Raw genomic sequence first — 13,112 nt, forward strand, 5'->3', positions numbered from 1 at the left:
TTAGTAGCCTCTCTTACCGGGAAATGTCTCCTGGTGTTTCCACTGAGCCATGGTAGCTTGCTACTGCTCCGGAACACTTAGGCTAGCCGGCATGTGTCCTTCTTCGTTCCTGTGTCTGTCCCTTCGGGGAAATGTCACGCGATGAATACCGGAGTCCTGTTAGCCCGCTACAGCCCGGTTCACCGGAGTCCTGCTAGCCCAGTGCTACAGCCTGGATTCACTCGCTGATGACTGACACGTTCGTTGCTGGGTCATGTATGCCTGTCCCTGTAAGTTAGTGCCACTTTGGGTTCACGACTAGCCATGTCAGCCCGGGTTCTTTGTCATATGGATGCTAGCGACACTATCATATACGTGAGCCAAAAGGCGCAAACGGTCCCGGGCCAGGTAAGGTGGCACCCGTGGGAATACCGTGCGTGAGGCCGCAAAGTGATATGATGTGTTACATGCTAGATCGGTGTGACTTAGGATCGGGGTCCTGACACCTACACCCTACCGACAGCACACTACGGCAAGGGGCTGCGCACAAGACCAGCGTTACATACCAAACAACAACATAGAAAGTACCCCGTATGCATCAGCGGACAGAAATAGAGTCTACAAACCTTGGTGCAACAAATATAAGCGTCCCAAGACAAAGAATGGCGCCCGGGGAACGACGATCAACACAGGAGCCCATAATCCTCAAACCGTTGAGAGGGAGAAGAGACTTCAACATCTTACTCCGGGCCCCTCCAGTTTGAACCGCATACTTGACCGACCATGTCAAATCCATGGTACCCCAGGAGCCAATTTAAAACAAAATAGAAGCTAGCCAACTCGCTCCCAGGGCGCTCCCCCGATCGTGTTCTTTGTTGGCCCTTGGATGTTGGTCAACATGGTCTTTTTTTGGCTCCTGACCGTTGGATGCTCGCTAGAAATCGTTCTGTGTCATTTTGACCATGCAGTGAATTGTGGACGGGGATGACTTGTGGGCTCGGGTGAGATCTGATTGGCTGGGTGCCAGATTTTTGGGTGAGCGGGCAGCCTCTCTTGCTGCGCCGTGCACGTGCGTCGCATGCGTCATGGCCGCTGCGTGGGCGCGGGTTGTGCGCTGCTCTCCGTTTGCACACAGTTTCTGCACCCCCGCCTGTGTTTTACTAATGATGGGTGGGTCGTTGCTACCCATGGTCCCGCTCATCAGCTGCCCCTGGCTGCAAGTCTCGCGGTGTAGGTCAGAGTTTTCTCGGTCAACCGTTCTTGGCTCCTCGTGCGCGGTCTGGGTGATGCGGCAGGAGTTGTTGTGTCCAGCGTCAGTTGCTGAGGGTTGGGCCAGAGCATGTGCACCCGGCTTGTGCACCCGTGAACACGATGACGGGTGGGCCGCCGATACTCCTGGTCCCGCTCATCGGATCCTCTATTGGCTGGGTTGCAGTTTCTCGGGTGAAGCACTCTTGACGCATCGCGTCACGCGCTGCCCGCGTCCTGCGCTGAAGGAGACGGGGAGCAGTTGGCCGCGTCGTGCATCGTGACGTTTGCGGAGGCGTGGGCAGGCCGTGCCCTCGCCCAATCCCTGCTCGGCTGCTCGCACGCCGCACCCCTTCCCTTCCTCCTCAATCTCTCTCCTCGCTAGCCACCACAGCACGAAGTCACGAACAAAGTTTTGGATTTCGTCCGAGAAAACCGAAATTCCAGCGATTTTCGGCCATCTCGTTAGGGCCCGGTAATAGGGTGTACCGGCCCAAAAAATTCAGCCACTTTTAAACTCACATCCCAGCCCATGGTCTACTAAAGCCCACACAAACCCCCCTGTGGTATAAAAGCACGAATTCATCTCCTTCTAACCCTAAAATTCACTTTTCCCGTCTCCATCCGACTGAGCGGCGGCTGTGGGCAACGAAACCCTAGCGAGTGAGGCGGGGGCGCGGTGCAGCGCCACCTCCTCCCATCCAGCTCGCCTCCCTCCCTCCCAATCTCCTCCCTTGTCTCCCTCCCTTCCAATCTCCTCCCTCCCAGTCTCTTTCCCGTCCATGGACGGTGGTGGCAGCGCCATGGAGCACGGCCGCACAACTTCGATGTCGGGGCAGGTGGGCTCGGGCGTTGAACGGCTCCACGGGAGCAGCAACATGCGGCGCATCCAGTCGGGCTTGGGTAGTCCCCCGGCGCCAGACGCACGCGCTGGTTTCCGGCAAGCTGGACATGGTACTGACATACTGTAACTATGTTCCTCTAATCTTGTACATGCACGTATGCTGGCTCATCTTGCAAGATCTGTAGCTAGCTTTTCATTTGTGAAGATCTGTAGCTAGGTTCAGCATGCACACTTGCTTCATACAGGAGCACAATTGTGCATGATAGCTCACCTTACCATGATCTGTAGTTAGTTGTACGTGCATACTTATTTAGCAAGTGTTGATGATAGCACACGTAGGCACCTAGGAAGGATCTTTTACTAGCTTGTTCAGTAGCATTGTTTCTAATATCTTGTACTATCTCCCTTGATTTATTCATGCTGTCGTCAACCCTGCAACATTACTTGATGAAGAAAAAAATCCCAATAAAATTTCAACAGCACTAACTGGTCCATAAATCCACAGTTTTTTTGTATTGTATCAAGGTTCTCTTTCTGTGATTCACTCTTTGTTCAAGTGCTGACATACATGAGGACGCAAACAATGTGTACAAACATTTATCTCTGCAAAACACAGCAAGCCCTTTTACCATCAGTGGTAAATTTACAAATGCTGATCCGGATTCTGAACATGCTAGACAATGCCATCTTCCACACATGATAATATGTTCTCAACTTTGGTTGCATGCCATTGTTAAAATAGATTGCCATTTTTTGCAAATAAAGTTGATATTTATCGCATGCTTGCTTCTCATGCTTGAATTTATAGGTGATGGAAGTGCACCCTATGTTAGCAGGGTGAGCATCGATGAAGCCAAAAGGAGGGAAAATGTCAACCCCGACAATGAAGATAACATTCTGATGGGGAATGGTTCAGCTCCAAGAGAGACAGCTTGGAAAGGTCAATACCATGATCTGCATTTTCTTAATTTGCTTAACTTTTTGTATGGATATTGTGATACTTTTAGAGAGGAAACATTTAAATAAAAAATGTATTAATTATGTTTAAAGTTAAAATGGTTCTAATTCTGTTTGTTAGCTTTTACCTGATTTTGTTATGCATTAAAAGTAAAAAAATGTGGCAATTCCCTTTTTTCTGCCTTATTATCTTTTTACTTGATGTTATTATGCATTTAAAGTTGGAATGTTGTTTATTCTGTTGTAATAATCATGCTAATCCTTGTATGATGCATTTAGAGTAGAAATGTTGTTTATTCTGTTGTAAACATTATCCTAATTCTTGTTACTGTCCTGGTTCATTCTTTTTTATTCCTTACTCAGTTTTTATTTTGTATTATGATGCATTTAGAGTTGAAATGTTGTTTAGTGTGTTGTAGCTATATATCATGATGCATTGCTAACATGGTGCTTGAAATTTTGATATGTAGGGCTTGTAAGCAATGACATCTATTATATTTGGAACCATGGCCCGAAGTTTGGTGGGGGATTTGATTGTCGGTACTACCCCCTAATCACTAGAGGAGGAGGTGCAACCCGCTTTAGGGAGCACCTTGGAGGTATACCAGGTGATGTGAGGGAGTGCCCTAATGTTCCAAGAAATATTCGTGCTGCAATGAGGGAATCCCGGGATGACTCAATGCGGAAGAAGAGGGAAAAGAAAAATCGTAGATTTCGTTTGGAAAGGGATATCATGGAAGGGTTGTACCATGGAGAAGGGGTGATAAATATTGAAGATGATGAGGAAGAGATCCAGGCCGCACTTCGGGAGACACTAAGAGACAAGAATGTCTCTCGCGCAGTTGAGAGGAGGCGTGGGAGTGGCAGTGGTGTTCGTGTGTCTCTTGGGAAACAGAGTATCACAACATACTTTGACAAGGAATTGTCGAGCAACAAAGTACCAATGCAGCCAAAGATCAGCACTGCTTTGAATGTTGAGTCAAAAGATGTACTTGGCCAAGCTTGGGCAAAGTTTTTTCATGCTAATGACATTGCTGGTCTGAAAGCAAATTGTCCCTATTTTCGTGCGGCTGTCAAGATAACTCAAAACCTTGGCCCAGCTCCTGTTCCAACTGCCAAGGAGATTGATGGGATATATTTGGACAAGAATTATGAAGAAGCTGAGCAGTGGCTGAAGATGTTCAAGCAAGACTGGAGGAACTATGGTGTAACTGTGATGTGTGACTCATGGACAGGGCCTACTGGTATGAGTCTCATCAATTTCATGGTGTATTGCAATGCACGGATGTTCTTTCATAAATCCATTGATGCTTCTGGTCAAACTCAGACTGCAAGTTAGTTTTCCAATGATTGAAACTATGTTTACGCATGATCATTCATTGTTAATTCTGACTAGCCATGGCTTGTTAGTTTTCTACATGATGTTATGATGCATTTATTGTGCATTTAGAGTTGAAAATCTGTTATGTTTGTTTATTCATGGTTGAAACTCTGTTATTTCTGTTTATTCATTGTTAAATCTATATATTATGCTTTATCCTATTTTACTTGATATCACGGTGCATTTAGAGTTGAAAATCTCCTATTTTGTTTATTCATGGTTAAATGTGGCTATTATGCCTTTTCTATTTTTTACATGATATTATGATGCATTTAGAGTAAAAAATGTTATTTCTGTTTATTCATGCTTATTTCTGTTATTACTCGCTTCATTTTTGTTTCAAACAAAAATTTACTTGCAATTAATTGGCAGAGTTTATCTATAGAGAGATCAGAAAGGTCGTTGTGGAAGAGATAGGTTCTGAGAATGTTGTTCAAATCGTAACCGATAATGGGTCAAATTACAAGAAAGCATGTAAAACTCTAGTAGAACAACCAGAGTTTAGTCATATTGTTTGGCAGCCATGTGCTGCCCACACTGTTAACCTCATGCTTAAGGATGTTGCTAAGTTTCGTGAGATTGACGTGATAGTTAAAAGTGCTAAGTAGATCTGTAGATTTTTCTACAATCACAATAACCTACATGATAGCATGAAAAAGAACATTGGTGGTGAACTCATAAAATCGAATGCGGCCCGGTTTGGAACGGTGTTCATGTTCTTGGAGAGTTTCCATTGTAAGAAAGATGAGTTTAGGAAATGGATGGTGTCCGGTGATTGGAAGGGAAGTACTTGGAACGGTGCTGCTGATTATGTGTTTGCTGAAGAGCTGCTATCTAGTAATATGTGGTGGGCAGCTTTAGAGTGGGTTCTTGCTGTGCTAGAGCCACTCTATAAAGCCCTTAGATATGCTGATACACAAAAGAGATGCACCCTATCTGGATTCAAGAAGAGTATGATGACAGCCATACAAAAGTTGGAAAGTCATCTTGGTGGTGGATCACAAATGTTTCATAGAGTCATGAGCAAGGTGTCCAAGAGGATCGATGCTATGCAAGAAGGCACACTATTGGTTGCAGGTAGTTACAAAACTAACTAAATTTGTATTATGACGCTCTCTTTTCATGGTTTTAACTTCTTTTGTTCTTCCTTCTCCTATGCAGTTGCTGTTCTTGATCCTTACACACATTATCAGATCAACATGAGCAAGATTATGGACTATGCTCTTGCACTAACAGATGCCATTGAGAAGATCGCAGACCCTGAGACCGCTGTTTTGGCCATTGATGAAGTCAGCACTTATAGGGAATGTCATGGGAGGTTTGGCTCAAGGCTGGCACGTTCCTCTGCAGAGAAAATGTCACCAAGTAAGTTCCAATACCCCACTTGTAATATTCTCTATTACCCCAGTTTTTGCAACTCAGTTCATCTCACTATGTGAATTTTGTTTTAACTTGGCAGCTGAGTGGTGGTTCCAATTTGGAGGGGAAGTTCCTAATCTGCAGAAGTGTGCCTTGAGGATTGTATCACAATGCGTTTCGTCAAGTGGCTGTGAGAGGAATTGGAGCGCTTTTGCTTTGGTCCACACCAAGCAAAGAAACCGTCTTCTATATGGCAAGCTGCACAAGCTTGTATCTGTGCGCTACAACTTGAAGGTATGAAATATGTTTTGCCCATATGCCATTATTCACCCATATGCCATGATTCACCTGCATACTGTTGTTTACTAAGCATTGTTTGAAATAAAGGATGTTGTTTACTAAGTAAATGCTACTATTTATTAAAGACTGTTACTAGGTTGTTATTTAAAGTAAATGTTGATGTTTACTTAGCAATATTTAGAGTAAAGGCTGGTGTCTAATAAGCATTGTTTTATACATAGCGACTTTATCCATTTTATTCTTTGTACTTCGTTGTCATTGACTGATTTTGTTTTCACATTTTGAAGATACGTGCTGAAGAAGAAGAAGACCCGGTGAGAGAGAATGATAAGCAGAAGGAAGTTGATGCATGTGCAATGATGATGGATACAACCATGTTTGATGCAACAAATCCTATGATGGAATGGTTGAATGAGGATGAGGAGCATGCAATCTTGGATGGAGTTGATGCTGCTAGTGTCGTATTTGAGAAAATACGTTTGCTTATCTCAAGTAGGAAAGTTTCTCGTCTTGCAAGGAAGGACAATGGCAGGAAAAGAAAGAGGGTAGAGGAAGAAGAGGATGACTACCATGATAGTGAGGATGATGATGAAGAAAATGAGGAGCTGGACCTGGAAATTGATGATGATGATGATAGCCATGATGATGGTGCAAGTCAATCTGATGGAGGAGATTCGCCAATGCAAGTTGAAAAGGATTTAACAAGCCAAGTTGGAAACAATGTTGAGGTAACAAGTGATGGTAGTTTGGTGAACCGTAGATCTGAACGGGTTAGGCAAGCAAAGAAGGTCAAGGAGGTCACCAGCCTTTACAATTGACAAGTAAGTTCCTTGTGATGACATCAAAAATTTCCCATTTATGCACTTTCTTATATTCTGTCATAAACATGTGGTGTTTGCTTTAGTCCATATGATTTTATATGTTGTTTCAATTGGGGTTGCCATCTATTAACTGTTGTTTCTGCCATCTACTTGATGTTTATATAATTCACAATGTGTTAGTCCATATGATTCTATATGGTGTTTCAATTGGGGCTGCCATCTATGAGTTATTGTTGTCATCTACTTGTAATGTTTATATAATTCACAATGCTTTAGTCCATCTAAATTTATATGTTGTTTTAATTTGGGCTGTCATCTATGAGTTGTTTCTTCCGTCTACTTGTAATATTTATATAATTCACATTGTTTCTGCCCATATGATTTTATATGTTGTTCTAATTGCGGTTGCCATCATTGAGTTGTTGTTTCTGCCATCTACTTGTAATGTTTATATAATTCACAATGCTTTAATTGCAAGGTTAAGCGGCATGGGAGCAAAAGAGCTTTTGGTTTGATGAAGACTAACGGGTGGATGAACAGGAAGTCCGAAGTGAAGGTCTCTGTTCGATTCAATACTTTTGGTGCAAGACTGAAGAGTTGAAGAACAGGAAGTCTGAATTGAACTTTTTGTTTGTATTTTGGGGTCGGCATAATTGAACTTCGAATGCCGTGTTAAATTCATTATGGACTGTAATTCTGAACCGTTATGGGTGTTCGTTTCGACTCTTGGTAGAACTATTAAGTCGCATGTTACTCTTAGTATCTGAACTAGCAAGTCACATGTTAATCTGGACTATCATGTTGCTTTTCTAATGGTTGCTGCTCTCCAAATTGATCCACTATGCTATTGTCTGAATGGTTGCAACTAGAGTGTTGATGTTCAGTCTGATACGTAGTGATTTGATGAATAGATTCAGCTGTTTGATTTTTACATGCATATTTTGCTAAAAGTTCTGAATACTCATCTGTTGTTCTGTTGTATTTCAAAATTTTAGGCAAATTTCGCCCATTTTTCGTTCAACTTTCGTCCCAAAATTCAAATTTTGTTTTATGATTTTCGTCCGAGATTTTCCGAAAAAATCCGAAAAATCCGAATTTCGCCCATTTCGTCCAGGACCGGTAAAAATCAAAAAACGAAATCCGAAATTCTGGGCACGAACCCTAGCCCTCTCGCTTGCGTGTGCGTGCTCGTCACCGCCTTTCCTCCTGCTTCCCCATTGTTGCCGCGACGCCTCCACCGGCTACCATAGAATGATGGCCGATGGGAGTACAAGACAGGGAAGACGCCAGCGTTGGCCCGTCGCTTAGGCTGCTGGTGTCGCACGTGCTCCTTCCGGTGAAGTTCAGGATCAAGCGACGACCCGGGCTGAGCTCGTGCTACAGTGATAAACGGTGGTGAATAGTAGCTACAATATCTACAATTAACAAAGGAGCTTGCTGCCACGCCCCAGGCCATGGCCAGTGTAGCCTGGGGCCTGGCTACACCACTGGTCGCACTGGTCAGGTCTGGGCAGAAGGCCGGCCCCTGCGGGGGAAAGGAGCGGGGGTTGGTGCAGCGGCAAATGAGGACGGGGTCGGCCGTGGAGGGAGGCTCGCCGGACGGAGCAGTCGGAGCAAGGAGGCAGGGTCGGCCATGGAGGGATTTTGCTTTGGGGTCGATTCAGTTTGCTGTTCTCTCCTGATCGAGCGGCTGCATTGTTCCACCTTTCGCTTTGAGGTTAGATCATGCATTTCCTACAAGATGTTCGATGAAATGCGTATATGATGTTCGATGAAATGACAGTTTGCTGACCCTTTTTCTGTGTAGTTTGTTGTCGCTGCCTTGGAGCCGCGCAGGGGGCCGCCGCCAAGGACCTCCCCGAGATCCTCTATCGTGTCCTCCACGGCCCCCCGCGACGAGCGCAAGGACCAGGACGACGTCGCCGTGGCGGCCCCGGGGGCAAGAGCGGCAAGCGGCGCTGCGTCGGCGGCGGCAGGGCCGCCGCGGCTGAGGCCACCAAGGCCCGGCGCGAGAAGGAGGCGGAGCACGCGCAGGCCGTGCCCGCGCGCTACGACTCTGACGAGGCCTTCCGCAACCTCTACGACGGCGTTGCCGACCTCTTCGCCGGGCTGCTCAAGTCGAGCCTGGAGCACCTGCGCGCGGGCGACACGGCCAAGATCGCGTTCGCCGCCAAGTGAGGCCATCGCGCGTCGCGTCTTCCCGCACGACTCGAGCCCCGAGTACCTCGCCATCCCCCACAAGCACTACGCCTGCCGCGTCCGCAACCGGCTCCGCTGCGAGGTACAGGTGCCTCTCCGCAAGGTGCTCGAGCTCCCCGTGGTCTACATGAGCGCCTGCAAGTGGGACGAGCTGCCCTACGCGCGCGTGGCGTCCACGGCCATGCGCCAGTACAAGGAGGCGTCCTGGATGGTGCTTCTTTCTTCTGGTAATGCACTGCTCCTTAGCTTTTTTCTTTGCATTTCTTATGAGTTTTGCGTATGCTGCTGCCTCTGCAATTGATGGTATGTGCTTTCTTTTGCTTGGTATAATCTTTGTGTGTGTGTTTTCTGGCGATAGATCATGGGGTCGGTGACGGCGGCCGGAAACCAGGAGGGCTGGCCGAGAAAGAGGGTGAGGACCTGGGGATTGAAGAGGGTATGTTCCTGGTTTCATCACCGCACTAATTAGTCACTTATCTACTAATATTTTATCATGTCTGTGTTGAGGATATCTTTACATGCAAATCACAGTTTCCCATACTGAGCTATACTGTTTTCTCATGTTTTCTTCAGGTTCCTATGCATATTGTTCATTTCAAGGGTAAAGTATTGATGTCATCGTCAAGTCATGTAGACTAATTGCAGAACAAATCTATACTTTTGTTGGGACTAAAAGTGAAAACGATAATTGGGACCAAAACTATGCATTTCTAGGAAATAATAAATAAGCAAAAGGAGTATCCACGGGATGGAGCAGAGGCCGGCGTGGGGCGCAAGGAGCAGCAGTGGCAGAATGGTGCTGCTTGCCGGGCATTGGCCCTCGGATGAATTTGACGCCCGAGTCGAGCTGACGAGCCCCATGGTATCTCCTCCTACCTCCCGATCCACTATTGCTCATTCTCCTCCTCTCTCCATATTTATTTCTTCTTGCTTGAAAGTCTCTTCCATGTAGATCATTGCAAAGTAGTTTATGGCTCAGTATATCATTGCAGGTTCCCACCGTCCAAATTCAGTGTTTCTGTATTTTTGTCGATGCAAGCCTATTCTTCGACTATAAAATAGCAGGGATTTCTTTTCTTATCAATTCTAATCCCTTTGTGATGCATTGTAGGTTTGCTATCAATCTCTCAAAAAGGAAAAACGACATTACTTTGTTATTGGGAGAAACTTCCAGTAGAGTCGCTACCTTGACAGAGATAAATATGCGATCAAGGATATATTCAGTGGTTTTTTGAGGAAAAAACTTGGAGGATATTTTTGCAGGTTTATCGCTTGCCTTATTGCTTTATCATGGCGTATTCGTCTCTTCTTATCCAAGAAAGGGCCTTCTTCATGTTTGCAGATAGTTTGGTGCTCACATGGTTATTTTGTCGAGATTCTCCTTCTGTTCATTATTTGGGAACCATCTCCTGCAGCTCAGCTACTGTCCAGCTGCTGCCCTTATGGTGATTGATTAATGGTGTATGTTTTCCTATTAGTTTCTCTGTATGCCAATGTCTGAATCATATCTCGACGTTTTACATTTCTCCCGGCCTTGGATTCCCTGAGATGTGCTATTCGTAGGCATGCACTTTCTAATAAAATTATGGCAATCAATTTGAACAAGTACTATATCTAGCTACAACAACCTATTGTTTATGTTCCTTGCTTTCGCAAATAGTAGTTTATAGTCTATATCTGCCAAATATCTACACATTAGTTTAGCCACAAAGTAAGATGCCATACTTTAGTCGTGGGTTTGTTATTCTGCTATCGTTTCATGTTGATTAGCCATGATAAATCTAATTTCTAGAGTAGTAGATGATTCATGTCAGGTTTGTTTTAGAGATCGAAATATGGTCTGACTCTGAAATAAGTAGTACGGCGTCCAGTTCGGCATAGGTAGTAGAAAGAATACTAATCCCATTTACATACTATACAAAAACTGAATGGCCTTCTAAAGCTCTGAAACTACTATTTGTTGTGTAATATGTATCCCCTTTTCATACTTTGTATATGCTTTCTACTTAGTAGGCCAAAGTACATGAGAACGATGGCCTACAGGATGTGAATTGCACTAAAATATGTACAGGTTTTGTGCCGGACTAACTGTCAGTATAGTATTTCAGGTGCTTCTTCTGTAACTTGATGGAAGCTAGGAGGGCCGAGATGAGCATCCGGCTTCCTGGGTCTAAGCCATCGAGATGGTAGAGAGGTTGTTTCCATGTCATCTACTCTAGCAGCCGGACAGGGCATATAAAAACCATGGATCCTTGCTCCCCAGGCCGCAAAATGGACACAGTGATGTCTACGACCTCCTCCTAGATGTATTAATCTCAATCTCATGTTTGGTTTTTGTCGGTGTCAAAACCGGCGGATTTCGGGTAGGGGGTCCTGAACTGTGTGTTTAGGCGGATGGTAACAGGAGACAAGGGACATGATGTTTTTACCCAGGTTCGGGCCCTCTCGGTGGAGGTAAAACCCTACTCCTGCTTGATTAATATTGATGGTATGGGTATTACAAGAGTTGATCTACCACGAGATCAGAAAGGCTAAACCCTAGAAGCTAGCCTATGATATGATTGTTGTTCGTCCTACGAACTAAAACTCTTCGGTTTATATAGACACCGGAGAGGGCTAGGGTTACACAGAGTCGGTTATAATGGGAGGAGATCTTCATATCGTATCGCCAAGCTTGCCTTCCACGTCAAGGAAAGTCCCTATCCGGACACGGGACGAAGTCTTCAATCTTGTATCTTCATAGTCCGGGAGTCCGGCCAAAGGTCATAGTCCGGCCATTCGGACACCCCCTAATCCAGGACTCCCTCAGTAGCCCCCGAACCAGGCTTCAATGACGACGAGTCCGGCGCGCAAATTGTCTTCGGCATTGCAAGGCGGGTTCTTCTCCAGCTTCATATGCTTGTAGAATAGTGTCCGGCTTCTGATAAATGTTGCGCTCCTTGGCTTCCACACCAAATAAAGGCCATTTTCCACATGTCGAACGAATGTGAAAAGCCAGGGTATTTTTGCATTTCCCCCCCTAGCGACTCAAATAAGCTGTCTATAAAAAGAGACGGGGATCTAGATTTGAACCACACCATCTCCCCTTCGCAAGCTTTCATCGAAGCACTTCTGACCAAAAAATCCATTCCATCATGGACAGCCGACGCGGCTCCTCCTCTCGCGCTCCCAGCCCCAAGCCTGGGGATTGGGAGAGATGCTCGGTCCCGCATAGTGAACTCGTAGTGCTTCAATCCAAGGGGCTCCTTCCCCCAGCATATATGGTCCCAGTTCGAGCTGGGCTCGCCACTTATAGCGGCGGAGAGCAAGCAGAGAGCATCCCCCATCCCTCTCGAGGAGAGCGGGTATGCCTAGTCCCTTATTTAATAAGAGGACTCAGATTTCCAATTCATCCGTTTCTCTGAGGGTTCCTAGACTTCTACGGCCTCCAGCTACACCACCTCACGCCTGCCTCCATTCTGCATATTGCAGGCTTCGTGGCCCTGTGCGAACTATTTTTGGGCGTTGAGGCCCATTTCGCGATGTGGAAGAGGTTGTTCTGCCTCGTGCCCCGTTCTCAGGAGGGGTCTATTTATTAAGTGGGCGGAGCCGAACTATGGCGCATCGCTGGGACCGGATATCTATCCGGTACCCCAAATAGGACGTCCGAGGACTAGCCCTCAGAGTGGTTCTATATAGATGACGTCCCCCTGCCGGACCCTGTACAGATCGGCCTCCCTGAGTTCAGTAATGCTCTGTTGAAGAAGCGCCTGAGATGGCGCCCGCGGAACCCTCAGAGGGAAACTGACAGGGACGTCCTTTACCTGATGAGCCGGATAAGGTTGTTGGCTCATTCCGGACTGACCATGATCAAGGTCATGGCCATATGCATTACGCCAGGGGTGCAGCCGCCTCAATACAGAGGCCACCCCATGTGGGATTTCAACGGGGAGGACGACGCCACCCGGTGCGGTCGTAAGGGGCCAGATTCGGCTGCCACCTTAACGAGAATTTTATCCGCTTTGTACAAGGGAGAAGAAGAGAA

General features: G+C 46.0%; 2 protein-coding genes across 11 annotated transcripts; both read left to right on the forward strand.

Annotated features, from left to right (window-relative positions):
- Positions 1-1,833: 1,833 nt before the first annotated feature.
- LOC123070962 (uncharacterized) lies at positions 1,834-7,847 on the forward strand. Of its 8 annotated transcripts, XM_044494398.1 has the most exons (6): positions 1,834-2,181; positions 2,880-3,011; positions 3,499-3,720; positions 5,893-6,062; positions 6,356-6,889; positions 7,368-7,847. In XM_044494398.1, exons 1-5 carry the CDS (start codon positions 2,010-2,012, stop codon positions 6,884-6,886), a joined length of 1,227 nt encoding a protein of 408 aa, XP_044350333.1. In that variant the 5' UTR covers positions 1,834-2,009; the 3' UTR covers positions 6,887-6,889; positions 7,368-7,847. The 8 variants fall into 8 exon arrangements, with proteins under 8 accessions (XP_044350333.1, XP_044350332.1, XP_044350334.1 ...); XM_044494397.1 differs by lacking the exons at positions 5,893-6,062; positions 7,368-7,847 and adding an exon at positions 4,782-4,883 and having other exon boundaries at positions 3,499-4,362; positions 6,356-6,644; XM_044494395.1 differs by lacking the exons at positions 1,834-2,181; positions 2,880-3,011; positions 3,499-3,720 and adding exons at positions 4,770-5,486; positions 5,571-5,774 and having other exon boundaries at positions 5,869-6,062.
- An 85-nt stretch (positions 7,848-7,932) lies between these two features.
- On the forward strand, positions 7,933-11,423 carry LOC123065751 (uncharacterized). 3 transcript variants are annotated; one of them, XM_044488973.1, is made up of 8 exons: positions 7,933-8,606; positions 8,697-9,315; positions 9,447-9,524; positions 9,662-9,689; positions 9,803-9,950; positions 10,200-10,351; positions 10,431-10,549; positions 11,189-11,423. In XM_044488973.1, exons 1-5 carry the CDS (start codon positions 8,523-8,525, stop codon positions 9,807-9,809), a joined length of 816 nt encoding a protein of 271 aa, XP_044344908.1. In that variant the 5' UTR covers positions 7,933-8,522; the 3' UTR covers positions 9,810-9,950; positions 10,200-10,351; positions 10,431-10,549; positions 11,189-11,423. The 3 variants fall into 3 exon arrangements, with proteins under 3 accessions (XP_044344908.1, XP_044344909.1, XP_044344907.1); XM_044488974.1 differs by having other exon boundaries at positions 11,197-11,423; XM_044488972.1 differs by having other exon boundaries at positions 10,431-11,423.
- The last annotated feature ends 1,689 nt before the right edge of the window (positions 11,424-13,112 follow it).

This window comes from Triticum aestivum, chromosome 3B, assembly GCF_018294505.1.
Source record: "Triticum aestivum cultivar Chinese Spring chromosome 3B, IWGSC CS RefSeq v2.1, whole genome shotgun sequence".
Classification (NCBI taxonomy): domain Eukaryota; kingdom Viridiplantae; phylum Streptophyta; class Magnoliopsida; order Poales; family Poaceae; genus Triticum; species Triticum aestivum.

Coding starts and splice junctions, on each gene's coding strand:
- LOC123070962 (XM_044494394.1), top strand. CDS start 2,010: ATGGACGGTGGTGGCAGCGCCATGGAGCACGGCCGCACAACTTCGATG. Junction 3,012..3,498: donor AAGAGAGACAGCTTGGAAAG/GTCAATACCATG, acceptor TTTGATATGTAG/GGCTTGTAAGCAATGACATC. Junction 4,363..4,781: donor TGGTCAAACTCAGACTGCAA/GTTAGTTTTCCA, acceptor ATTAATTGGCAG/AGTTTATCTATAGAGAGATC.
- LOC123065751 (XM_044488972.1), top strand. CDS start 8,523: ATGGAGGGATTTTGCTTTGGGGTCGATTCAGTTTGCTGTTCTCTCCTG. Junction 8,607..8,696: donor GTTCCACCTTTCGCTTTGAG/GTTAGATCATGC, acceptor TTTTCTGTGTAG/TTTGTTGTCGCTGCCTTGGA. Junction 9,525..9,661: donor GGACCTGGGGATTGAAGAGG/GTATGTTCCTGG, acceptor TGTTTTCTTCAG/GTTCCTATGCATATTGTTCA.